Consider the following 27,892-nt stretch of genomic DNA (forward strand, 5'->3'; position numbering starts at 1 on the left):
ATTTAAAAGCATGTGGCAATATTCGAATGGCTTTGGATTCTGTTCTAACGACACGACAGCACTTCCAATTTTAGAATCTTACTACTGTATCTCTATTGAAAAAAAGTTATCTTTACTGGAAAAAATTAAAATTAAGAGTGTGACTGAATTTTATTATTATTATTATAATTATTATTTTATGAAGCCCTATAAATTATACAGTCCCAAGTTCACAACGGTTGAAGTTTGACCACGGAGCTTATGGGCTTAATTAGCTGGGCCAAGAAGTGATTATTAGTCTTGACAAAAAAATATAACCAAACTCAAAATATATTAGAAAATGATTATGATTTAATCAGTAGGCACATCAATTGTTGTCATAAAAAGTTATATCACAAACAAATTATAAAAATAATTAAAATAAAAATAGTACTATTTTCTTTTTTAGGTTCCAACTAAATGTATACATTTGTTCTTTTTTTTTTTATAATATATTAAAAAATAATAATATTTTATTAATAAATAAAATTTATAAAAATATTTTGAGGATTTTAAGCGGACGTAATTATAATATGCTATTTTTAATTTATACTCACAGCAAATTACACTGAAAATCGATATAAAAACAGTATTTTATTAATATTTAAAAACATTACCGGAAATTATTAATAATTTCGCATATTCAAAAGAGGCAAAATCGCAATTTCCAAAAAAAGGTCATCTCCTTCAACGCCACGCCAGAAGAGCGCACAATTTCTCCGTTGTTTTTATAAGAACAGATTGAGATTGTTTGATTGATCGATTTTGTCCAACTCATCCACGCCATATCGCCGAAATACAAATTTTTAATTCCAGCTTGCAGAGCAATAAAATAATTCATTTCAATCAGATTCTTCAGATATTCATATTTATCGCTTTCCGACATCTCCTGTGGAGAACAGTTCCAGCTTCCAAGTGCCAGCGGCGAAAGGAGCCACAGATTTTACAGCTATGGCGTCTCTCGGATTGGCTCACCAGATCAGCAGCACGGCGGCGGAGTTCCCGGCGGCGCGGCGGCGTTGGCGGAATTCTCTGGTCAGTAAACCCCGGGTCGGGTTCAGAGTGTTAGCCCAGGCTAGTCCGGATCCGGATCTTAGCGTGATGGTGAACGGGTTGAAGATGCCCAACCCGTTTGTTATTGGATCGGGTCCTCCGGGCACGAATTACACAGTCATGAAACGCGCCTTCGACGAAGGCTGGGGCGCCGTCATCGCTAAAACGGTAACGGATTTTGGGGATTCCATTTTAAGCTTTGTTTGGAATTGGAAATGAATTATAAATTTGGATGATAAATTAGGGTTTTGATTTCCATATTTGATTATCTGTTACTTTATCCATATCATTTAAATTATGATCAAATTTGCGGAACTGAGCTGAATTAGGTCAATGATTCTGAGAATTATGCTGATCGAGGTGGATCGAATGTAAATATGTTTTGGTAATCGCAAGAACTTTCCAAAATCATCCCCAAAATTTGATTCAATTCATGAGATATTGGTATTATTAGATTCTATCGAATCCCTTGATCCTCATTTTGAGATTGGCCTGCAATTAGTATGTTAAAAGTATATTTTTTTGTCAAATTTACTTTTTAGTTTTAATAAAGTTTATATTTGATCTTTTTCGATCTTTTGTCGTGATTTCTAGAATTCTACTTCTGAATTGAGTCTTGATTTCAATTCTAACTCTGCTACGAGCGAGTCTCATTTCTGATTATAATTTTGTTAGGAGCTGCCTCGATTATGAGCGAGGCACGCTTTCGATTCGGATATGTAGATTAAGTACTTTCTATTTCATTATATCTGCTAGATTAAATTGTTATTATTGTTCTGCTGCATCTCTAAAATTTCTTCAAAATGTAATACCTATGCTTGTAGACTATAGTTGTGATGTATTGATGAAGATGATAGATCAGTCTCATGATCGAAAATCATTCGGTGCAGGTGTCGTTGGATGCCGCGAAAGTCATCAACGTAACTCCTCGGTACGCCAGATTGAAGGCCGGCGAGAATGGCTCGGCGAAAGGGCAGGTCATAGGGTGGGAGAACATTGAGCTTATAAGCGACCGGCCTCTAGAGACAATGCTGAAGGAATTTAAGCAGCTGAAGGAAGAGTATCCAGACCGGATTCTTATTGCTTCGATCATGGAAGAGTACAGCAAGGCTGCGTGGGAGGAAGTCATCGATCGAGTCGAGCAAACTGGCATCGTAAGAATACGCCACCATTGATTATTCTTGTTGAGGAATTTTTATCGAATCGTTTGCTTGTTTTCCGAGTATTGATGGAATTTGTCGTGGCACTTACACAGGATGCTATCGAAATTAATTTCTCGTGCCCCCATGGTATGCCCGAGCGCAAAATGGGGGCTGCCGTCGGGCAAGATTGTGGATTGTTGGAGGAAGTGTGTGGATGGATCAACGCAAAAGCGACTGTTCCGGTTTGGGCTAAGATGACGCCAAATATCACGGACATTACAGAGGTATCGATTTGATTAATCTTTCGTTGCATTACGCTGTTACAAGACTCGATTAGAGGTATAGAACCAATCGATACGTCTACTCGGTTTTGTTATGCTCGTTTGAATGTAGGTTTGTCGAATTGGGTTACTAAATTCTTGTCTTTCTTTGCGTTTTTCATCATGATTTTACGAATTGGAACGAAAACGATCTTCTTTATATGTAATTTATCGAGAATTCATCGCTAGTCGTGACTTACGTAATTCTCGGGTTTATACAGCCAGCAAGAGTTTCTCTGCAGAATGGATGTGAAGGTGTTTCTGCAATCAACACAATCATGAGTGTCATGGGGATTAATCTCGACACGTTGCGACCCGAGCCCTGCGTAGAAGGGTACGCCGTTTTTGGTTATTTGTTAATCTCTACCGTTATCTAACTTCAAATAAGTCGACTATTTCTTTAAACCGCGTTTTCTTGTAGGTACTCGACGCCGGGAGGGTATTCTGCCAAGGCAGTCCACCCGATTGCGCTCGCAAAAGTGATGAGCATTGCGAAGATGATGAAACAAGAGTTTGGCGACAGAGACTACTCGCTGTCCGCAATCGGAGGCGTTGAGACAGGTGGCGACGCCGCCGAGTTCATCCTTTTAGGCGCAAATACAGTTCAGGTTCGATTCAGAAACACACATAATTACAACCTCATTACATTACATTCTCGATTTCTTAGACTAGGAAACATCGTCGTTCCTCGGATTAGGTCTGCACGGGTGTAATGATGCACGGATATGGTCTCGTGAAGAAGCTTTGCTCCGAGCTGCAGGATTTCATGAGAAAGCACAATTTCGCAACGATCGATGATTTCCGAGGGTATGTTCGATCCTTCAACCTTAGTTATATTTGTATTGTTAAAATGACGCCGCAGATCCTGTGCTAATCCGGCCAAGTCAATATATGCTGAATTATAATATAATATTATATATTAGTATTATAAATATATATTGGTGACCATGCCCTTTTAAATGACTATCTCACCTAAAAATTTAAATATAAAGTCGACCAATATATGCATAATTCGAATTCTTATCGACTGTTGCATACACTTTCTTACCAGGGCATCGTTGACGTACTTTACGACTCACACGGATTTGGTGAAACGGCAGCAAGAAGCGATTGCGAAAAGGAAGGCGATCAAGAAAGGGTTGGCATCGGATAAAGACTGGACCGGCGACGGGTTCGTGAAGGAAACCGAGAGCATGGTTTCGAACTAAGAATATACATACAGGTCAAGTGTATCTATCTATCTTCTTCGTTACATTTGGTTTTTGAATATCTCCGAAGAATAAATTGCTGAATAGGAGGCGGCATGGGTAGTCATAATAACTCATCCTGTCCTGTGTTTCTTCTTCGTTGGTTCCCATCGAAACTTTTTTGAGTTAACATTTCCTTGTATATGGATGTGAAATAAATTAATAATAATAATAATAATATGCGATCATCTTAACAAATATTAATTTTATATTCAAAATATGACGTTAACAATCTATTAATTATTCAGATTCAATTTTTTATTATTAAAGAATTGAAACTCAAATATCAAATCTACAAACAAACAAAATTCTAAAATACATTAAAATGTCTATTTTTTTTAAAAAAAAATATTATATTAAATATTTAAGTATTTTATTATTTCAAAATTATGAAAAACGGGGAGTTTTGAGTCAAAATATTAAATTTATTGGGTTTTGTGGGTCCACCAAAGCCAAGCGGGACATGAGTCTTGAGAAACTGATTCGAACCCGGTCCATTACCAATGTAATGTTATTGAAGATCCAATCAATTGTAGTAGTAGTATAACAAAAGTGAAAAAATATTCATTAGATTTTGGTTTTTTCCTTAAAATAGTCAAGTTAAATATATATATTTTTTCTCAAATTAAATTTCCAGTATTACTAAACTCAAATTTAAATCACCTCCTCTCATGATTAGAGCTCTATCAACATATATATATATATTTGAATTTTTTAACATTATTCATCAATATTAATATTTAAAATAAATATTATATTAAATATTTAATTTTTTTATTGTTTTCAAAAATTTCAAAACTTAGTGTGAATGAATTGTGATAAAGTGGGGGAGAATAAGTCCAAAGGCCATTGAATTTATGAATTATTGACAACTACTGTAGTAACATACAGTAGTAACAAATAAATAAATAATAATATGATCAAACACGATGTGTCCAAATGGAACAGTTAAAAGTGGTGATTGAGAGGAGATATTCTGATCAGTGATCAGTACCAACAACAATGAATGAATAAAATAAAATAAATGGCTCCCCATTCTCCAAGAAACACCCTGAAATGTTCCTTTCAAACCCTAACCCTAAATTATAACTACATCTATCAGCCTACAATACATACAAATACATACGCATATAATCAAAATTTTAAAAAATAAAAAATAAAAATCTCTGACTGATATAATAACTCATTGCCATGCTCATGCATCCATCACTCAATCACCACTTTAATGTCTCTTTTTAACGTCTTTCTTTTATTTATTTATATACCCTTTTCTTTTTTTTCTTTTTTTTTTTAAAAAAATATTAATTTCTATTTTTGGGGTTTGCATTAGGTTATAACAACCAGATCATCAAAGTGTTATTTCGGGGGCTTTTGAGGAGAGAGATATAAATGGAAAGAAAAGCAGGCAGTTGTGAAGAAGAGGAAATAGGGCAGAGTTCAAGAATTTCCATTAATGGAAACCATGATGATCATTATGAAGATGATAATATTAAGAAGGAGATTTCTTCCCATTCTTTGTTTGGACTTTTGGTCAAATCCCACTTGGATTGCTTGAAGGTCCCCTCAATTTAATTTAAATATTTATTTTTTTATAAATTTCATATGAATTTCTTACAATTTAGTAATTAATTAATGTGTGTGTGCAGTTGTGTTTAGGCAACATGGAGAAGATCAACGACGACGACGACGACGACGACGATGATCCAACGGCACCGGTGCTTCCAGGTCATCTCGGGTTAATCACAGCCGGTCGTTCTGAGCTGGATCAGTTCATGGTAAGACGCGATTATATTATTAATTTTAATTTTTGAATATATAATAATAAGCTGTAGTGCAATTGGAGAGAACCGCAGGAAGCGTACTGTACGACATTGAGAAAAGTGAAGGAAGTGATCCGAGAACCGCAGCAAGAATCGATGGAGTTCATCAATCACATGTACTCCCAACTCCAGGACCTCCTCCAGGATCTCCCTTCCTCACCCTCCACCCCAATTTCTCCTGTAAGTATTATTATTACATATGTATATGTGGGTATTGTATTATATATACACTACTAATTATTTTCCATGTTTAATATTTCTTATTTTATTGGAATAAATTATATTGTTGCACAAAGTTTATTTTAACCTATACTCTTTTCATCTTTGAAAAATATGTTTATTTTACCATTTTAGTCAATCTATTAAAAATATATTCATATCATTAGTAAAAAATTATCTTCATGCTTTAAATCTATATTCACTATTTCTTTCTACTTACACAAATTTCACTATGACTCCACATATTTTTTACCAAATCTATATTCACTATTTTTTTTTTTATTTATTTACACAAGTTTCACTATGATTCCACCTATTTTTTTTACCCTCATTCCACTTTAATAAAAAAAATTATATTCCTAATCATATAAAAATTATAATTTTTTTCTTAAAAAAAATACAAAAATTACTAAAATATAATAAATTTTCTTAATCTACGTGTCCAAATTTTTGAGCATATATTTATAAAATATAGTACCATATATATGCGTCTATCCGAAAGAAAATATTTTGCAATTTTCTTTTGTTCAAGCACTTCTTTGTGCTTACATAGAAGTTTTATATTGGTGTTGAAATTTTGAAATAGTAAAAATTTAGGTAATTAATTCAATATTTTCTGATTTTTTTTTTTAAAAAAAATTACTCTATCCGTCCCATAACTATGTATTCATTTGTTTTTCGCACGAGGTTTTAAAATATTAGTATTACATTGAGATGTAGTATGAATAAAATAGAAATGACTAAAATAACCTTATTAGTATTGTGTGATATAAAGTTAATGGCATTTGTGTAATATATTATAAGTTGTAAGGGTATTTGTAATGTTAGGTAGATAATACAATTACTAAAAAGTAAAAAAAATAAATACTTTGTTATGAGACAGATTAAAATGGAAAAATGAATATTTTGCTATGCGACGGAAGGAGTATTCATTTTTCATCTTTTTAATAAGTGATGAATTTTGTTACACATTACAAGTATTTTTAAAATTTATACTTATTGACATCAATATTACATATATTTTGGGTTGATTGAGAAAGTATATAATATGTTGATTATGTTATGTTATTTATTTTATTTTGTAGGAAATGGAAGGTTTGATGATCAGAGAGAATGTTTCAGAGGCAGATTGATGATTATGAAGCTATTTATATATTACTATATGATTTTGTAATTTAAGCAAATAATTAAATTAAATTAAATTAAATTAATCCATGTTTGATCTTTAATCATTTCTTAGTTATGCACTCTCTATTGGTGATTAATGCCTTTTTAGTTAATAACAGTAATTAAAATCTAATAATTTATCAATTAGATGAGACTTTAAAAAGATAATTAATTGAAGTAACCACGTAGTTTTAAAGGATAAATATAATGATGTTTTTATCATTTTAATATTTTAAATAATATTCATTTAAAAATAATTATATATCTAATTTGCAATTACTGAAAATTCCTCTGCAACCGTACTATTTCTATTTACCCTACACGAATTAGCCATATGGTAATTTTTCCGCCAAATAGATTAATTTTGTATATTTAAAAACATTAAATTTAAATCAATATTTGCTAGAACCTGCAGTGTGAAGTGCTGATCCATTTTAAATACTCCCTCCTCCTAAGTATTATTTTTCTATTTTAGTCTATTCCATAATAAAATATTTTATTTTTTTTAGTAATTGTATTATCTACCTAACATTACACATATCCTTACAACTTACGATATATTACACAAATATCATTACCTTTATATTACACATACTAAAGTTATTTTAGTCATTTTAACTTTATTCATACTATATCCAATATAATACTAATATTTCTAAAATTACATGCAAAAACAAATAGATATTTAATTTTGGGACGGAGGGAGTATAATACTCTTTCGGTCAAATGTCTTAGGATGTGTTTGTTTGAAGGATTTGCGAAGATTTTTACTATTCATCCAAATTTTTTTTCTAAAAATATCAAATTAAATATCTATTTTTTATTTTTTATATTAAACTAAAAATTAATTTTACAATCAAAATATCACATCAACACCTATTTATATCACACCATATAACTATTACAATTCAAATTTTTTACTATTCAAATTTCAACTCAAAATCCAAACCCCAAACGCACTCACTTAGGGTGTGTTTGTTTGGTGGATTGGATTTTAAATTTACTTTTCATCCCATATTTTCTCTCAAAAAACATCAAATCAAACAACTATATTTCATTTTTTATATTATACTAAAAATCAATTTTACATTCAAAATTTCCGTCAACACCTATTTATATCACATCATACTACTATTTAAAATCAAAATTTTTACTATTCAAATTCCAACTCAAAATTCAAACCCCCAAACAAACATACATTGGTGTCTTGTACACGGTAGATACAAATATTTAGAAAAAAATATGATTAATATATAATTTAAAAAATATATTAGTAAAATTAATTATACTATATTAATAAAATAAATTATAAATTAAAATTAAAATAATTAATACAACTAAATAAGTTAGAAAAATAAGATACACTTAAATGTATTTATTTAAAGTACTATTTTTATCATTTTTGTCTATTATATTAAAAAATATCAATTTTGTTATTTAGTAAAATAATCATATACTAATATAAAAAATATTTATTTTTATTTAAATTACAAATATACTGACTAACACATACAATTATTTTTTACAAATTTTTACAAATAAAAATGTCAGCACCTCTTTAATTAGCAAATAAAATATTATTATTTATTAATCTATTATAAAACCTAAATGATCTCTTTCAAATAGTACGAAACGAGTAATAATTAATCATAAGAAAAACTATAAAACATATAATCAAAGATAAAAATAGAAAGAGTCCAGTAACGGATGACCCGGTAGTATAGGAGTTGATTTGTGACCATAAAGTCATGGGTTCAAACTGCGCACTTCCGAATAAAGGTTGCGAGTTCATACATTAAAAAAAAATAAAAATAAAAATAAATTAAAAAACCATTGATATTTATAATTTGAAAATATGACAATAATTATCTACCGTTAAGCTTACATCAATTTTAAGCATTTATTTATTTTTATAGTGTTAAAACATTATTAATTCCGCGCTGAATAAATATACGAAGGGTTAGAAACGTCTCTAAAGCGACCAAACTGAGAACGTAATTAATTAAATAACTACCAAATTCTCAACCTACTGGTCAATCCAATCCATCTTTGACTAAAATCAATTGATTCTTGGACACGGGCGCCCCAGGATCCCGACTCCTGAAACCTTTCAAACCATGGTACATAACTGGTGCGGTGCTGAGATCCCGGGAGTCTCCAACCATCTCTCACTGGATCATAGAATCTAGATGAATTCCGTTCAAAGAAGAGCTTTGCCCAAACTCGTGTTTGTTTTATATTTAATATTATTTAATTTGTTAAAAAAAAATATCCCAATTATCTTGAGCTCCACGGGATTCTTTCTGTCTTTCTGCAAGAAAAGGAACTCATCTTTGACTAGTTTAATAGTCAACGATCAACAGTCATTTAAACGACCCTTAGAAAAGGCAACCAATGTTCCGACCGCAGACATTTATTATCAATAATCAATATCGTCTTAAATTGATTCCTTAATATTTCCGACAATACAACAAAAGATTCTGTTTGGTTCAGCAATTCTATAATTCCGACAATGGCTGCTGTTCCAGAAGATTCCCGGCGGCGGCGATCTCTGATCCCCAATTTCCTCTACACTTCTCCGACGGCGGCGGCGGCGCCGTCTGAAAGGATCGAAATGTTCTCGCCGGCGTACTACGCCGCTTGCGCCGTCGGCGGACTTGCCAGCTGTGGCTTCACTCACGCCGCCGTCACGCCCCTCGACGTCGTCAAATGCAACATGCAGGTCGGCTCGGCTCGGCTCAGCTCAGCCCCTCTTTTAAATTAAAATTAAAAAATTGGATTTGTTTAGTAAATTAAATTGATTGATAATTATACGTGTGCATATATTTTAAATGGACGGCTCAGATTGATCCGGCAAGATTCAAGAGCACGGGATCGACGGTGGGGATTGTGTTAAAGGAGCAAGGAATTAGAGGGCTGTTCAAAGGGTGGGCCCCAACGTTTGTGGGGTACAGTGCTCAGGGAGCTTTCAAGTACGGCCTCTACGAATATTTCAAAAAGGAATATTCCGACATGGTGGGCCCCGCCGCCGCCGGCAAGTACAAGACACTGATCTACCTGGCCGGCTCCGCCTCCGCCGAGGTCATAGCTGACGTGGCACTCTGCCCCTTCGAGGCCGTCAAGGTTCGTGTCCAAACCCAGCCGGAATTCGCCCGCAGCCTCGCCGACGGCCTCCCCAAAATTGTCCGCGCCCAAGGCGTTTCAGGGTACGTACGGTCGCCGGAAAATTCGAAATTAATTAATTAAGAAAACATTAATTAATTATTTATTTAATTTGAGGGTTGTGATTTTGTGCAGGCTATTTAGAGGAGTGGTGCCACTTTGGGGAAGGCAGATTCCATGTAAGAATTTTATAGTAAGATAAGTTACTATGAAGTTTTAGTTTTAGGTATTAAATATTTAGGAATTAATTAAAAAATATATTAATAAAAATAATTATAAATTAAAATTAAAATAATTAAATAATTTAATTAAAAAAAATTATATCTTATAAATTTTAATTATATTTAAAAAAATAACAAATTATATGAACAAACAAAAATAAAAATAGTAGACAAATTAACTAGTACGGAGTAAGTAATATATGCTATATATTAGTAGTAATTAATTGCAATAATTATATGTACGTATATGCAGATACGATGATGAAATTCGCGACGTTCGAGAACATAGTGGAGGCGATGTACAAGCACGTGATTCCCACGCGGAAGGAGGAGTGCAGCAAAGGGGTCCAGCTGGGGGTGAGCTTCGCCGGCGGCTACATCGCCGGAGTGTTCTGCGCCGTCGTCTCCCACCCCGCCGACAACCTCGTTTCCTTCTTCAACAACGCCGCCGGAGCCACCGTTGCCGATGTAAATTAATTAATAAATATTAATTAAGCAAATTATTATGATTATGTATGTATGTATGTATGTAAGTATGTATGTATATTGCAGGCAGTGAAGAAATTGGGGATTTGGGGACTGTGCACGAGAGGTCTCCCTCTTCGCATAGTTATGGTGGGAACCCTAACAGGGGCACAATGGGGAATTTATGATTCATCCAAAGTTTTCTTTGGCCTGTAAGTCACCCTATATATCTCACTTCCTTTCTATTTATTTATTATTTATTTATTTATTTATTTATTTTGTAGGCCGACTACAGGTGGTGGAAGTTCTGCAACAGCAGTAAATTAAAGAATGAATGAAGAAATTATTATTATTATTTATTTGATCCTTTTATTATTATTATTATTATTATGATTATTACAAAATCTTGGACTCGTCAGGTGTTTGTTTGTCTGATGTTGGGATTTTGCCAGTATAAATAATCTAATGGGCTTTTAAGCCTATATAGTTTGAGATTTTATTTTTGGGCCGAAGGCCTGTCCAGATATAACTTATTATTATTATTATAATATTGAAAGTGCTTATTTTTGTCTTGTAGTGGAGTAGTATTTATTTGTCCATGAAACTTGCAGAGATGACATGAGATGAGACGATATGCCAAACTTGGAAGAATTTTGTACACACCATCATTGACAAATTAGAATAATAATAATAATAACAATAAATTTGTACACACTATATTAAATTATTAATATTTTTAGATTTTATTTGTTACACATAATTCATATATATAACTTATTTTACTAAATCTATATAGATTTTTTTTTTTTTTTTTAATTTAAACTTCAAAAGTCTATATCTAAACAAAATATAGTTTATATTTTTTAGAATAAAATAACATAAAAAAAATAAAGTTACATGAACAGTGCAATTGTTTGAAAAGAGATGGTCAAGCCAATATTATACATGTGCAATGTACATCTAGATTTTGTGCTAATAGTGTGTATATGATTTAGTAATTATTTTACACGTTATAAATACAATATATTAATATACATAAATTAATATTATGAATAATTTTTTTTTTTTTCGTAATTCAATAAATTTATATAATCATTGAACAGATATCTATAATATGATTTGATGTATTAATAATAGTTTACATACATTCTTTAACCATATTGATAACACATGCTAATATTTCATATCGCATATGTTATCGGTTACTCTGTCATGTAAAATTATGTCAATTTGATCGAACACGAATTTTAAGAAAAATTGAGAAATAACTTTTTTTATTTATTTTATGATTAAAATAAATAAAAATAAAAGAGAAATGAAAATAAATTTAAAAGATATATATATATCTTCATGATTATAAATCCTTCTAGCAAAAATGATAATATAGTATTATAAAAATGATTATGAAAAAATCTGAATCATATATATGTATATTTATCGAAGGACCTTAATTCTTGGTTGTAAGTGGTTTTCAAAATGATCACCTAAATGAAATTTTCGTTATAAAAATAGGAGATTTGAATACAACAGCTAAGAGATAAGATACGATCTGATCTGAATATTGATAGCTAATTATTGCAATGTTAAGAGCACAATTATATAATTAATTCATTCATTCATTCGTGCCACCAAATAGTGAACCTAAACGCTTTGAAATTGTTAGAAATTTTGAGGGAAAATAATGAGACTGATCGTAAAAATAAATATAAATATAATAAATTTAAAATTGAATATCTAAAATATTTCACAAATTCTTCAAAAAATGACACATTTTTTGTCTTTCATTTTTTTTTTTTTTTGTAAAAATAAATTAAGTTTGAATAAAACCAATATCTGATTTAAAATTGATATACATTTGAAATATATATGTATATATAACAACTACATTATTTATAACGCACAAATAAAGCACGGAAAGTGATATAAAGTATTAATTAATTTAATAGTGATTATATATATATATATATTAAAATGTTTTGTTGAATAACACATAAAATATAGTCGTTCAGTCAAATAATTGCATTAGTACTAAACTCAATTTATTAGCCTTCTTGATTAGTCCATGATTATAGATAAATAAATAAATATGTATGCATTAGTGTCCTTGAAATATGGCACAAATGGTGATAAATAATTGCACAAATTAAATGAATCAATTTATTTTTCAACGTCATGAACAGTAAATCAATATATTTATATATATATATATATATATATATAACTATATATATTCATCACACCAATTTTGAAATAATAAACAAACAACAAAATGACGTGTGTTTATTTGTGTGATTTTCATCATAATTTTATTATTTTGATGTTTTCTAAAAAATATACAACAAACATATATATTGATTTATTATATTACATTAAAAGAATTTTTATATTAAAATATCATTGAATACATATTTATCTTGTATTAAATAATTATTTCAATTTAATTATTATTATTCAAAATCAAAACTTAACAAATATTTTCTTTGTAACCTGGATAATAATAATAATAATAATAATAATAATAATAATAATGTGGGTGCTTGCATGCATGCAATTAATAATGTAAGAAAAGATAAAATATTAAATAATTGCAAAGAAAAGAAAAAAACTAAAAAGGACAAAATCTATAAATTAATTAGAAAAAGGGATATTGACAGTCAACCGTTCAACCGTTGAATTAAATAATCAAATCCTGTTCAATATTTAATTCATTTATTTGTTATTTAAAATATTCTTGTACTCCCTCCGTTTCATTAAAATGATAAATTTTTTAATATTAGTATTATATTTGATTATAGTAAAAAAGACAAAAATATTCTTATTACTATATTGTAATATAAAAATAATTACATTTGTATAATATATTATAAGTCGAAAGAGTATTTATTATATAAAGTAGGCAGTACAATTATTAAATTAAAAAATAATAATCTTCCTTGGAATGGATGAAAATGATAAACGATACCTTTCATTGAGTATAAAAAATTATTTTTAATTCTTTAAAAGGAATCGCCTTTGTCTCATATCTCTATATATAGAGAGGATTTGTATGTATAGGCGCAGTTAAGATTAGCCAGCCCCTACGTACGTCTACTTTTTGATCTGGAGTTGGGATCCCGGGAGTTCCCAGGATCGGAGCCTGCAGAGTGGATGAAGTTCGATCCCTATTTAGGAGAACACACCATCTTCAAACCATATACATATCTATCTACATTATTAATTATTTCTTCCATTTTTATTTTTAATTCTTTTTTTAAAAATCTTCGGTAAAAATCAACATATGAAGCCAACTATATGTAGGGTGTGTTTGTCTGGGGGTTTGGATTTTGAGTTGAGATTTGAATAGTAAAAGTTTTGAATTTAAATAGTTGTATGATGTGATATAAATAGTTGATGATGTGATGTTTTGAATGTAAAATTGATTTTTAGTATAATATAAAAAATGAAAAATAGGTGTTTGATTTGATATTTTTGGGGGAAAAATTTTGGATGAATAGTGAAATTTTATCCAAATCCATCAAACGAACACACCCGTAACTTATTGGAATCACTACTTATAGGTGTGTTTTTTGTATGTTTTTAGTTATTTTCATATTTAGAATATTTTATTTTTTAAAAAATAATATACTACAAGATTTGATTTTTATATTTATAAATAAATTAAATTTTAAAAAGACACAATAACACAAAGACTATGAATAATAATGGTGAGGGCTCGGCCACGTCACCATATTTTCAATCCAACAAAGTTAGATAATGTATCATTAATTATTGCAACTAATTAATTGAAATACTAAGGGTTGTTTGTAAAATAACGTTTTGAAAAACTTTTAGCTTATTGAACAACTTTTAGTTATTTGACCAGTCAAAACGCTAATTTAGATATTTGATAAATTAGCTTTCTGAAAGAGCTTTTTGGACCCAAAAAGCTAATTTTTAAAAACTCATCTATCTAGCGTTTTGAAAAAAATTTTTCATTTTAATTTTGATTATTCCTTATTTACCTTTAAAATTTAATTATTTATTTTTTACATATAAATATATTTTTATAGTGGTATTTATTAATTACTTTTGATATATTTAATTTATTAAATTATATTTTTATTTTTTTTGTAAATTTAAAATAATTACTATTATTAATTATTAATATAAATTATTTTATTTATAAAATATATAATTTAAAACTAAATCAAATAGAAAAAACAAGGTTATTAATTTATTTATATATATTAAAATAATAATTATATTTTTATACGAAAGATTTATTATTTTATATTTTACATAATTTTAATAAAAAATTATTATTTTTTAGTAAAATTAATTTTTTCGGATCTAAATAATAAAAATAAAAATAAATATTTTATAATATTTTTATAATTTTCAATAATTAATAACAAAAATTCTCATAAATTTCAAACTAAAATGAACAAAATTAAATATTTTAAAAAATAACATATCAATGTCCTTAATAAACATTTTATGTATAAACAGCTAATGTCAAACCGTTGTTTTACCAAACACTTTGATACAAACTGTTAATTGAATCAGTTAGTCAAACCAGCTAATTGAATCAGCTAGTCAAACCAGCTAATGTTGAATCAGCTGACAGCTAAAAGCTATCAGCTAATTGCCAAACGCAACCTAAGGGTATGTTTGTTTGTGGGTTTTAATTATTAAGTTTGAATTTTTTAATAGTAAAAAATTAAATTTAAATAATTGTTTGATGAGATATAAATAAAAGTTATACTATATTTTAAATATAAAATAAATTTGTAATATAATATAAAAAAAATAATCATTGATATAATATTTTTGAAAAAAAATAAAATTATGAATAGTAAAAACTATGTCACCATATAGTAAAAATCTATAATAATACCAAAAAGAAAACACAACCTAAAGCATTTCCAAACTTAGATACAACGATTTCAAATATGTAATTTATTTATTTACTTATTTGATTTATTTATTTATTCCTCCAATGTTGTCGCAATGTAGATGTAGTTGTGAATTAATTACTTAATATGGTAATGTGCGTGAGAATGGACAAAAATTGAATTCGGTGGGTGTGTTTAATTGCAACAAGACCAGACCAGACCAGACTACATCAGACCAGTCAAATGTAAAAATAACTGCACACTGCCTTCTTCAATCACCTTCACACACACACACACACACACACACACACAAAACACCCCAAAGGCCAATATTATGATTAATAGATAGATAGATATATATATATCTTTTATGTTTTGTTACTATTTATCTATAATACAGTACTTTATTTTAAAAAAATAAAAAATAAAAAATAAAAAAACCATATTGAAATATATTGTTCTTTTTCTATCAAACGGGGAGCCCATCAATTTTGACTTTAACTTTCACATTATGTCAAAATTTTAATTTTTTTACTATTTTCAAAATTTCTATAACTCCATAGCTTCTATTCCAAAAATCTTGATTTAAAACCCCCTACCTCCCCCCACCCTCCAATCCCTTTTGTCTATGGTAAATTGAATGCTTATATATGATGCATACACGGTGTATATATATATATATATATACCCTGAAGCTCTTGGCATTGTCTCAGAAACATGGTTATGTCTGTTATCTGCACATTGCCAATCTGAGCATATATATATATATATAGATAGATAGATAGATAGAGAGATAGAGAGAGAGAGAGAGAGGGAGAGAGAGAGGAAGCTCAATTCTCAAGAATGGGGTGGTGGTGATATGAGGGGGAGGGGGGTTGAGCTTCCATCACTTTCTTCTTCTTAATTTCCCCAATTCCCAAAACAAACTTTCTACCTCGCAATAAATTTAACACTTATATATATCCTATATAATGTTGGCAGCCTTTTCTATTTCATCGTCTTCTCCGATCGCCATCCACCACAACATTAACAATAATAATATAAACCCTTCTTTTCTTGATGATGATCCCAACAAGAACAAGACCAAGAACCAATACCACACCACCCCCCGCCATTGCAACACCTCCTCTCCACAAACCCAGCTAGATCACTCATCATCCATGGATAACAACAACAACAACAACAATAACAATCATTCATCATCCCTTGTCACTGATTATTACAAGTTTTGTAACCATGATCACACTCATCTCCTTCTCCCTCTAAACCCCAACTCCACCAACAGGAAATCCAAGGTATATATATATATATATGTATATATATTTGAAACTAATCTTGATTGTATTCCTTAATCTATTACTACTATATGCAAAATGTATTAATATATATATCATATGTTTGAAGGGGAAGGAGGTAATGGAAATGAGTGAAGTGGGAGGATTATTGAAGATGAAGAAGAACAAGCAAAAAGGGAAAATGGAGGAAAAGAAATTAGCTGTTAGAGAAGGGTTCATTCATGTTAGGGCAAAGAGGGGAGAGGCCACTGATAGCCATAGCCTTGCTGAAAGAGTTAGACTAGTCTTCACTATTTACTTTACTTTATTAATTTATTTCTTCACCATATATAAAAACAACTAAAAAGTATCACATTGATAAATAATCTCATGCTAATTGCCTATTAATTCTCTGTTGCCAACAGGTTAGGAGGGAGAGAATAAGTGATAGAATGAGGTTATTACAAGGCCTTGTCCCTGGTTGTCACAAGGTCTTCTCCTCTGTTTCCTAATCTCTCTCTCTCTCTCTCTCTAAAAATATTGTTATCTTTCTTGTTATTTATATATATATATATATATATCCTGTGTATGAATTTAATATAATGAATTTTTCAAGCTAAAACCAGGTGAATGGAAAGGCCCTAATGTTGGATGAAATCATCAACTATGTTAGGTCACTACAAAATCAAGTGGAGGTAGCTTCTTCTTGATATATATTTATTTCTTAAGCCCCATTTACAGTTACAATAAGTGCTTCTTAATTAACAAATACATTAATTCTAAATAACAGTAACAATAATGCTATGATTCGATTATATAAACTAACCTGGTAGTTCAATGCAGTTTCTGTCAATGAAGCTTGCTTCTGTGAATCCCATCCACTCTCACACCTTTGGATTAATGGAATCTCACACTTCCCAATCTCATCAGGTCAGCAAATTAAATTAAGTTCTTAAATCCACAATATATATAAGCATATTATATTAAGATTAATTCATATTACATTTATATATATATATATATATATACATGCAGAATAATTTTACAAATGGTTTGGCATCATCTTCACGTCTATTAGATCAAAGCATCACAAGCAGTCCTAACTATGCCTATCCTCAATTTCTTGACAACTATGTTGATTCCCTTCTGTTCCAACACTCCCAAACATTCCCAAATGATCTCTCCCAGGTATACAAGTCTTCCCTCATACATCTATCTATTAAATGATTATAAGTATATGTTACTATATAAGTCTTTTTAGTCCAATAAGTGGGTTATCTTATCATTTTAGTTTTATAAATTAAAGATGTCATTTTTATCTAACATTGAAAAGAAATGTATATTATGATCTTCAGATGTTGTGGGAAGGAGATGATGATCAGATCCAAAGACAAGAATTGATCAATCACTCAGACATCATGTTTTCTTTCCATTAATATATACATATATTTATATTAAACCTGCAAGTAAGCAGTGATTAGACCCAACCCACTGGTCCTTTTGTCATTAAATTAAATTTATTATCATTTGCGATCTTGTAACTAAATTTAAAAAACGAAGGCCCCCTTGAGGCATTTATGACTGTCAGTATGATCCATCATGCATTTAATGATAATATTTTATGCATATATATGCGGGTGTGAGAATCTGAATCTGTTATTACAGTTAGTTGTGGGATTCTTTATTTGTATTAATTCAATGCCCCTATTTGCAGACTGTTGTCTGTACATGATTTGATGCCACTATTGCATCTTCACCAGAATCTAAAGCATGGCTAAGAATGTGTGTTGTGTGAACTAAGTGATTAAGTATGAGAGTGAATAATGTTATGTTAACACCCATAGGTAAATATATATATTTACTGAAGTGAATTACATTATTTTCAACAGTGAATAATTTACTGAATAAAAACACTAGATTCGAGGCAAGAGAATGGTGGGAAAGGAAATGAGGCAGTGTCATAATTTTGAAGAAGAAGATGGAGATGGTGACATTTCCCTATCAAGCTTTATTTTGCTCATCAGTTAATAAAATTAACGAAATCTGTTAGTGAAAGAGCAGTAGAAACAACCCTGGTTCTTCATCTGTGCTGTCCTTTTCTTGCATCAATCTACATTAAATCCCCCTTTCTCTCTCTCTCATATATATATATATGCATATTCTATATTTACTGTATTTTGGTTCTATTATTTAATTTTAACGCTCTAGAGACTCTAAGTGACTTGACAGTCTAATCTTTAAAATTCAGGGCGATGATAACTTAAAATTATAAAACAGAAATAATTAGTGACTACACATGACAATTATTGCAAGTTCCCTCGATTGGCCAGCAACATATATATCCAAGAACCATGTTTGCTGTATGTAAATAGTTTCTTTCACTAAAAAAATATCACATAAAAACAATTGTTTTCAATTTAAAAAAGAAAAAGAAAGAAATCCAAAAGCACCCAAGATTTTCCAAGAATTCAAAATCACAGTAATAAAATCATATCGATCTAGAGATCTTAATTCAAATTGATTTCTTCAAATTAAATTCCCTTTGCACAAGTATAAATTTATGTCGTCAAGATCATCCAGGAAGCTAAGGCATGCATGTACAGTCCAAATTCTACAAGATTAAGGTTTCCCATTCCCCCAACCCCACATGTTTCTTTGTCTTGTTAAACTGTTTTCTAGTTGCGACATGATAAATGTCAAAACATGGAAGAAGGTATTTTTGGGGGAGGTTAGTACCTGAATGTATCCACCACAAACCAGTCATTTTCTTTGGTTGAAAACCGCAGCTGCTGAATCCCTCCAGGACCACTGCATGCCATCCATTATCCATGCCGTCACTGCACTCTGAACATGTAAAAACAAGCAGTGCATGATTTCACCACGATGTGCAGACTGAAAACAAACACCGAGGTGGACGTGCTGCCATGATCATACCTTGTAAAAAAGATTCAACTTGCTAAGCAAATGAAGCACAAGTTTGGAAGTCTCTGTGATAAGCCAACCTATCCATTTGAGACTAATTGCAATTAAAATTTCACATGTTAAAACCACTACCAAGAGCGTATATATGTGTGGGTGTTCTATTTGAATGCAGAAATGACTCTGCAACTTCTAATGCTTATCTAAGCCATGAAGATGGTTAAGCCAATACACAACTGGAGGAAGATAAAGGGAGGCTTTAAAGAAAATAATATGACGACTTTTTAGTTTTAACATAATAACTTACAAATAATATATATAGATATATGTACAAAACATACAAAATTTTCAATATCAAATATATGGATCAGATAGGAAGGGGCATGGTATTCTGTCATTCGAGTTTAATTCTGTCGCCTTTGAGCGGTGGTTTCTCGGGCTCATCTGGGAAGTATTTTATACCTACTAAATCACCAACTTCGCTGATTACCTGATAAAGATGGTAAGCATTAAGGATAAACAGAAGGAAACGAATTGTAATATCTTAAATGAAAACACCTAAACCATCAAAGGTCCTGATTCAAAAACCTCATACAATCTCAAGATAAGACCATGTGCTGAACCAGGTTAGTGAAATAAATAATTTTTAATACAAGAATGTAGCCCCAAAGCTTATACTCTTTCAGCTTTTGCTAATGATTATTTTGGATTAAGACACATAAGTTAAGAAAAACACTTTGTGCGATCTTCAAACTATAGGCTGCTTGGGTTTTATAAAGGAGCAACTGGAGTGGGAAAAAAAAAAGTTTGAATCTAGCATAGAGTAAAGATTCAAACCTCTAATGCTCTGACAAGATCTTCCCTTGTATGAGCAGCAGAGATGCAAATGCGAGCTCGAGCCAACAGTAAAGGAGTGGCCGGAAAAGCAACTGTCACAACAGCCACCTGCATTTGAGAAATGAATTTGATGACATGAAAACAACTGATGATCCTGAAATGAAAGCTTGAACAATCAAGGTGTTAGGTGTGCATACTGGCTAAATAAAGTTAGAAAGAAAGCTCACGTTTCGTTTGAGGCACTCCCTTGAAAAAGCAGGAATTTTAGCTGGATTGTAAAGCATTACAGGCATGATGGGAGAATCGTTATCACCCAGAACCTCAAAACCCATTTTCTGCAGTTCTGACCTGAAAAAATTGCTGTTCTCACGGATTTTGGCCAGTTTTAAAGCCCCTGCATTAATGCATAATGTGAGTGTGATAATATTAGGAACAATATACAAAAATAGCATGGTATTGTTTCACAAGCAACTAAAGGACTGATAATACCACCTCTGCTAGAACCATCTTCTCCAAGAATAACCTTAATGGAAGAAATAATTTGCTGCGCAGCAGGTGGTGATATAGATGTAGCATAAAGGTGGGCTGGGCATGTGTATCGCAAGTAGTCAATAAGATCCTGAAGAAAATGCAATGATATAATAATATGTACATCACAGAAAAGAAGATGAAACAGAGGTCAAAGAAATGATATCACAATGTGCAAGAAGGCAGTCTTTCGTGAATACAATTCCATTTAGTTTATTTACTTCTCTTGCAAAAATTTGAGCAGTTTTGTATTTTTGCTTCAACATGCACCATGATTCAAATACTTGTGTATTCCAACTTAGCTATGAGGTTTCCCACTGATGATTCACGAACAATAAAAAAGGCAAAAAGTGAAGGAGGAAATTCAAGCTATCCTCCCCAAAACAATGGGTAACTACCTACAAGAAGCAATTTATTATACTTTCCCAAAATTTTATAATCAGATACAAAAGAACGTTTTCACCTTTCTTCATGATTAATAATCAATAATTATCCTATATTTTTGTAACACATTAAAGGTATTCATGTAATGAACCTTAGATCCTGCAATGTAGCCACCACATGATCCAAATGATTTTGTGAAAGTTCCCATCATGACATCTATATCAGCAGTATCAACGCCTAAGAGTTCACAGACACCCCTTCCAGTTTTTCCAACAGCTCCGATGCTGTGTGCTTCATCTAGATAAATGTATACCTGATGCAAAGGAAAATCAGATACAATACAAGACAGGGGATAGAAAGTTGGAGAAATTTATCACCAGACAATAAGAACAATATATGCATTGACTCAACATTCAGCAGGACCCCCAAACTCATGAATTTCTTTTCTAGCTAGATAAATGAAAACACCCATCCTGTGGCCTTTTAATCATTGTACCATACAAGCAACAAGGACTCACGTGATGCAACATGCTTTAAGGTTTCCCAATGAAAGCAAGTATATATTTTTCTTAAAACATCGGAAAATGGTTCATTATCAATCATAACACAAAACCATGTTGTGGGGACATCAACCTTGTATTTCTTGCAGACTGAAACAATTTCAGGAAGTTTGCAAATTTCCCCTTCCATGCTGTAGATTCCCTCCACCACAACGATGATCTTTTTCCAAGGTCTGTGTGTTCTGGGCTGTCCTTCTGCAATCTGATCCCTCAGAACTTTCTCCAAATGGCAGGGCACTATAAGGTGATTAAAATTAAACTTAATGAACTAATCAATAGAAACATCCTTCAAGAATATTTGGCTACAAGGTTCAACTTACTATTATGCTGGAAAACCCGAATAGTGGCTCCAGACCCTCGAGCACCATTTACTATAGAGTTATGGTTCAGAGAATCACTTATGATTAGACTTCCCTGAAAAATCAATTATAAGTACTGAAAAAAGCACAATTCATCAAATTCACAATTAACCTAACTAATTTTCTGTACCTTCCCCACCAATACAGGAAGAATTGCAGCATTAGTCACATAACCCATGCCAAAAACTACAGCAGCTGGCTTTCCAATAAACTTTGCCACACTCTCCTCCAATTCAGCGTGCAATGTGGTGGTACCTGATCAGATGATTTCACACACATATTAAACATCATATTTTAATGCCTTGCAAGACTAATGTCAACATGAATAAAATCTTTTACCTCCATCAACACGAGAACTACAAGTGCTTGGTGAGAATTTCTTCAACGATTCAATGGCACGAGGCGTGCAGTATTCATCAGCTGCTGCGAACCCCAGGTAGTTATATGATCCCAAGTTAAGGCACCTATTAACTCTTGTTGTCCGCCTACAAGAAATGTTATTAGGTCAGCTAATATTTCCCATGACACTTGCTTAAACATTTTAAGAACGAAACATAGTTTCTACATTACATTAGATTCTAACTGCAAACTGTTTAAACAAAATCCGGGTGCCAAATGACATCAGGACTCAACCATGGAACAACATACTACTAATAAGGAACAATGTTATACAACAACCAGAGTTTCAACTCAAAACTAGATGGTGCTTACTTCAAGGTCTTGTTGTAGTCATTGGAGATGCGCTCCACCACATCAAACCAGGCATCCGGGGAGCTTGATATTGGTCTGTTAAAGCAATCCTGGAAATCATATAGCTCGGTCACGATGGATCGCATAGTATTTCTTTTCAGGGGGATAGGACATCATGAATTTCTGAATAGCTAAAAGTAATGAAGCTTCTCAACGATCAATTCCATGTCCTTTTTTACCCTAACCTTTGAGATATTCATCATCTATGGTCGCTAGATTCTTACAATAAAAATTTGATTTTCAATGCTAACAAGGAAATAATCAAATAGAATCGTGACGCAATAAATACCATGGAGGCAATTCAACAAAGCTTACCAATCACAGAATGCCTATATCACTACTAATTCAGCAGATACAAATCAGAGTAATCCAAACAAAGATGCTGACAACACATCCAAAAGTAAGTACCTGAATTCGTAAATAAAGTCTCCGAATGTAGAAATCCTCGAGCCCCAAGCAAATCGGAGCATACCCCTTCAAACAATCCAAAACACAAAAACAACATTAAAAATAAAAACAACACAGCACATACAACCACTACAGCTGACAACACACAAACTAGGGTTACCTGGAGGTTGCTCTTCGACCACCAGTCGATACACTTACGGAAGAAATCGCGCAACTGGCCGAATGCGAAGAGGAGGCCGTAGCTGAAGTATGTTGTCAAGGCGGTGAGATATGGAATCTTAATCATGGTGAAGAACTCCGATCTGGCGGCGCCGGCGGAGTAGACGGTCGGAGCCTCCTGGAGCGAGATCCCGGGAAAGCACAATGAATTGGAGGGAGTGGATTGAGTTTGATTCTTCTACGCTGGTCTCGTTTTCCTGGTTCAGAGAATGTTTTTGACTTTTATGCCGCCGGTGGTAATTATCCTATACGGTAGGGTGCAGCATAGCATAGAGCGGCAACTTTAGAGGGCCACGTAGTAAAAAATGAAAATAGAAGGCCACATGTTTTTATTTTTAAAAATAATTCTTTTCTGTTATTTTCAATATACTACGTAGTAATATTTATATTTTATTTATTAAAATTGTTAATTCAATCTATAAATATATATATATAATGTTCAGGTGCGTGTCCATTGTCGATTTTGTTTTGATGTTTAAATTATTAAATAACAACATTTTTATTAAATGTAATAATTTAAATAAAAATATAAAACCCCATGACAATAATAAATAAATGGAGATAATGTCAAATAGTGATTAAAACTTTAATAAATTTATTCGAGTGGATCTGCGATCCGATCCAGTTCAATAAAATAATATCCCCTATAAAAAATAAAGTAATATATAGATATATTAATAATATCTACTAAGAAAAATCCAATGAAAAGGACAAACAGGCAAGACCCCACCTGTATTGAGGGTGGAATTCTTGGGGGCACTGGGAGCCGAACTCCCGGGTAAATTCACATTGGAATAACACAGAACAAGAAGCCGAGAAATACCTAAATATGGATGCAGAATTGCAATTAAGAAAATTTGCAATGTTCAATATACTGTGAATTTATTGAGAAATTCGAGACCCCAATAAAAATGTATAAGTAGAGTACAATGAAAATTTCCTAAATGTGAAGTCTAACCGAGTCGTCGAAACTCATCCTGCCTAAGTATGGTGTCAAAGGAGAGGAGAGGAGAGCTTTCAATGCTTCTTCTTCTTCCCGCTTGCGGATTTGGAAGTGCCGGTGAGGATATGCACAAAAAGAATGACGAGGATAGCCACTGCGGCGTGTTGACTGTACTTCGTGTACAAACTCTGCAATACAGGCGATAAGTATATTTATATATGAACATGGACAAAGCAACCATGGAAAGTTGATGAAATGTTAAGAAGATGTACGGATAAGGAAATAAAAATAATACACTCTATCTACGTATGTTTTCAAAACTGTTTACGTACACTTCATCGCAGAGTTCCTTTGTAAAAAGCATTTACATAGTAAAACTATTTCTCATATAAAATATAATACTTCTTCAATCCGGAATCAATCTATCCGTTCCTCCATTTTGATCTGTCCGAAATCAATATCACTTATTTTAACTTACACTCGAGGATAAAATTGTGCGTTCACCCATCTATTGCACTAAATAAATATAAAATACTAATACTCCAAAATTCAAGTGTAAAAAATAAATGAATACATTTTGATTCCACATGGATAGAGTATTATAAGTTTATTCTCAATTCAAAACATTCATTAAAGCATTATTTTCTATTCGAATTTTTGCTATTCCCAAACCAACCAAACATCCTAAAACATTTCCAAAACGTAAATGCACACACACCAACACATTTTGAAGTTTTCGAAATCATACTCACCAATCAAATCCCAAACCAAAAGTAAATATAACAGAGTAGTTGAAAAATGCATTTTCATGTGTTATAGCATCGGCATTACTAAAGCAGACTCAGTATGAACTAGGTTAGAAGATATTCTCAATAAAAATAAGATTTGCATAGTAGTAAGTAAATATTGAACAATTCGAATCATATGGGCAAATCAAGGTCCCCAATTTGAAAGCAAACGTAACAGAGTACTGAAGCAATGAAATATGACGTAAGGTTATTGAGAGAAAACAAGCCAATACCTTTGCCTGAAGTTATCGTACATGGCAAGATAATTGGATCCACCACCGGGCAACAAGCCAAAAGAAAATTTCAGTTACTATCATGTCGAATACATTGAAAAGCTATGTAGTAGTAAATAAGTGAAAAGAATATTACGATTTCAAGTTTGCTCTTAGCAGCAGCTTCAGCCAAGATTTTCACAGGGAGAATTGGGGTTGAGTAGGATTCCTGGAAGCAAGCAAAAAATAAATAAATCAGGACACTGAATTAAATACATGTGAATGATTTTTGGTAGAACAGAATTTGTATAGAACAACCAAACCTGTAGCTTTGACTTGGTGGGGACTCGAAAAGTGATCAGAGCTGGTGCTCCATAGTAGACAGTTTTCACCTTAGATTCCAACTCAAATGAATGGGACACTTTAGAACCACTGCATTCAAATGGTACATGATATTTCAGCAGACAATGCATCGACAAATCAACTTTAAAATTATGTAGCATTCCAAATTATAGAAGCTTACGAATCAAGCCTTTCCCATGTCATGGATGTGTTCCCGACAACAGAATCAAAAATCTCTTTGTCCCAAGTATCGGTGAGAGTCACATCATAAGCAGTTCTGCAAAGGATCAACAGATAAACGATCAAAACTTTCTAGCCAAATTCTACCGTGTTTAGAGACTAATTTTGCCTGAATTAATCTGTGTGTAAAGTGAAAACCATATCATTCCACAAATGAGGCGTCAATCATAAGATGAATTAGAATTTGAAAAGAAATTAGGGCAAAATTAGGGCTAGAATTTGTTTCTAACTCATAGAAGTGAACGTAAATTGGCTACTTAGTGTAAGACAAATGAATGAATCAATTTACCACAAAGAACGCGATCAGCAACATTTATAATCACCAAACAAACTGAATTGAGCAAAAATCCAAACCGCATCAACTAATGAATTTAATTAGAACACTTGATCGACCAGGAGTGAGCTCAAGAAACACAAACAACAAATCAAACCTCAAAAAAAAAGAAGTAATAAATGGAATCAGCAACAAAATAAAGAAGAAAGAGCGTGTGTATACTCGGATCCGGTGTTGTAAACGTCGATGGAGACAAATAACCGCTCCAGATCCGGTTTAACCTTGCGCTGCGAGACCTGCTTGTGGCCGACGATGAAGGGCGAATTCCCCGACTCTGCAAGCGCTGACGAGCAGACAGCAGCCGCGCAAATTAGGGCGACGATCGTCCAAAGGAAGCTGGTCGCCATTGAATTCGATTGAAGGGTTTCTGCCGAGGTTTTCGAAGTGGGATTTTGTCAGAGATCGAGATTCGAGACACGTACGGACACGGGGTCTTTATATGTGCAAGGAAGGATTTAGAGGGCCAGAATTCAGCCCATATTGTAAAATCTTTGGCCCATTAAGTTAATACTACAATTTTATTTTTTAAAATCTCTATAAAAAGGAAAAACAAGAAAAAAAAATTAATAGCACACTTGTCTAGAAAATATACTATGAAAAATACTGTGACCGTGAGGGTACTTCACTCAACACATGGTTTGACTTTTTTGTAGGTTCGGCCTGAAGTTTACCCAATGCGCGCCCACGTCATTAAAAAAAAAAAAAAAAAAAAAGATTGAAAAATATTTGAAGAATGACTATAATACATTCACAATATATATGTTCATTTGGGCTGAACACATTTTAACGAGCATAATATTATATTAATAGATTTGATAAGACGGAAAAAAAGATCTAACATGAAAGATAAGAGTCTATTTGGATAGCCAACGGATGACGCCCGAAACCCTAATTAGGGTTCTTGGAGAAGCCTAAAGGAAAATGGGATTTAGGCAAGTCATCCTTGGCTACCAAATATGAAAAAGACTCTTTCATCTCCATGCAAGACCTCTCTTCCACAACATTTATCAATGGTATTTGTGTGTGTGTATATACATACATATATAGGTAAGAAGTTGATGAAAAGTAGAAGATACCATTCATACAT

The 27,892-nt window shown here is 32.0% G+C and overlaps 6 protein-coding genes across 7 annotated transcripts; 4 read left to right on the forward strand and 2 right to left on the reverse strand.

The window, feature by feature from the left end:
* The first annotated feature begins 680 nt into the window (after window positions 1-680).
* LOC127243615 (dihydropyrimidine dehydrogenase (NADP(+)), chloroplastic) lies at window positions 681-3,968 on the forward strand. Its single transcript, XM_051263714.1, has 7 exons — window positions 681-1,239; window positions 1,962-2,225; window positions 2,327-2,497; window positions 2,755-2,867; window positions 2,955-3,141; window positions 3,231-3,340; window positions 3,585-3,968. The coding sequence occupies exons 1-7, from the start codon at window positions 970-972 to the stop codon at window positions 3,739-3,741; spliced, it is 1,272 nt and encodes a 423-aa protein (XP_051119671.1). The 5' UTR covers window positions 681-969; the 3' UTR covers window positions 3,742-3,968.
* A 1,155-nt stretch (window positions 3,969-5,123) lies between these two features.
* LOC127243543 (protein KNATM) lies at window positions 5,124-7,028 on the forward strand. The gene is made up of 4 exons (XM_051263630.1): window positions 5,124-5,337; window positions 5,427-5,555; window positions 5,634-5,780; window positions 6,905-7,028. Exons 1-4 carry the CDS (start codon window positions 5,170-5,172, stop codon window positions 6,950-6,952), a joined length of 492 nt encoding a protein of 163 aa, XP_051119587.1. The 5' UTR covers window positions 5,124-5,169; the 3' UTR covers window positions 6,953-7,028.
* Window positions 7,029-9,405: 2,377 nt separating this feature from the next.
* On the forward strand, window positions 9,406-11,413 carry LOC127243250 (mitochondrial phosphate carrier protein 2, mitochondrial-like). Its single transcript, XM_051263166.1, has 6 exons — window positions 9,406-9,708; window positions 9,831-10,192; window positions 10,284-10,327; window positions 10,623-10,837; window positions 10,922-11,046; window positions 11,119-11,413. Exons 1-6 carry the CDS (start codon window positions 9,499-9,501, stop codon window positions 11,159-11,161), a joined length of 999 nt encoding a protein of 332 aa, XP_051119123.1. The 5' UTR covers window positions 9,406-9,498; the 3' UTR covers window positions 11,162-11,413.
* A 5,266-nt stretch (window positions 11,414-16,679) lies between these two features.
* On the forward strand, window positions 16,680-18,541 carry LOC127243593 (transcription factor BEE 1-like). The gene is made up of 7 exons (XM_051263683.1): window positions 16,680-17,003; window positions 17,113-17,277; window positions 17,408-17,473; window positions 17,609-17,677; window positions 17,826-17,912; window positions 18,018-18,170; window positions 18,338-18,541. The coding sequence occupies exons 1-7, from the start codon at window positions 16,680-16,682 to the stop codon at window positions 18,416-18,418; spliced, it is 945 nt and encodes a 314-aa protein (XP_051119640.1). The 3' UTR covers window positions 18,419-18,541.
* An 18-nt stretch (window positions 18,542-18,559) lies between these two features.
* LOC127243249 (long chain base biosynthesis protein 2a-like) lies at window positions 18,560-24,768 on the reverse strand. 2 transcript variants are annotated; one of them, XM_051263165.1, is made up of 14 exons: window positions 24,677-24,768; window positions 23,888-24,143; window positions 23,728-23,793; window positions 23,281-23,369; window positions 22,909-23,054; window positions 22,700-22,824; window positions 22,531-22,624; window positions 22,284-22,447; window positions 21,802-21,963; window positions 21,231-21,357; window positions 20,966-21,132; window positions 20,739-20,846; window positions 19,917-19,984; window positions 18,560-19,826 (listed from the first exon to the last, which is right to left on the reverse strand). In XM_051263165.1, exons 2-13 carry the CDS (start codon window positions 24,011-24,013, stop codon window positions 19,931-19,933), a joined length of 1,428 nt encoding a protein of 475 aa, XP_051119122.1. In that variant the 5' UTR covers window positions 24,014-24,143; window positions 24,677-24,768; the 3' UTR covers window positions 18,560-19,826; window positions 19,917-19,930. The 2 variants fall into 2 exon arrangements, with proteins under 2 accessions (XP_051119122.1, XP_051119121.1); XM_051263164.1 differs by lacking the exons at window positions 18,560-19,826; window positions 19,917-19,984 and adding an exon at window positions 20,144-20,391.
* On the reverse strand, window positions 24,767-27,225 carry LOC127243252 (uncharacterized). Its single transcript, XM_051263169.1, has 5 exons — window positions 26,968-27,225; window positions 26,413-26,508; window positions 26,213-26,321; window positions 25,911-26,118; window positions 24,767-25,077 (listed from the first exon to the last, which is right to left on the reverse strand). The coding sequence occupies exons 1-4, from the start codon at window positions 27,150-27,152 to the stop codon at window positions 25,981-25,983; spliced, it is 528 nt and encodes a 175-aa protein (XP_051119126.1). The 5' UTR covers window positions 27,153-27,225; the 3' UTR covers window positions 24,767-25,077; window positions 25,911-25,980.
* Between the last annotated feature and the right edge of the window lie 667 nt (window positions 27,226-27,892).

This window comes from Andrographis paniculata, unplaced genomic scaffold (genome assembly GCF_009805555.1).
Source record: "Andrographis paniculata isolate CXL003 unplaced genomic scaffold, ASM980555v1 Contig95END, whole genome shotgun sequence".
Classification (NCBI taxonomy): Eukaryota; Viridiplantae; Streptophyta; class Magnoliopsida; order Lamiales; family Acanthaceae; genus Andrographis; species Andrographis paniculata.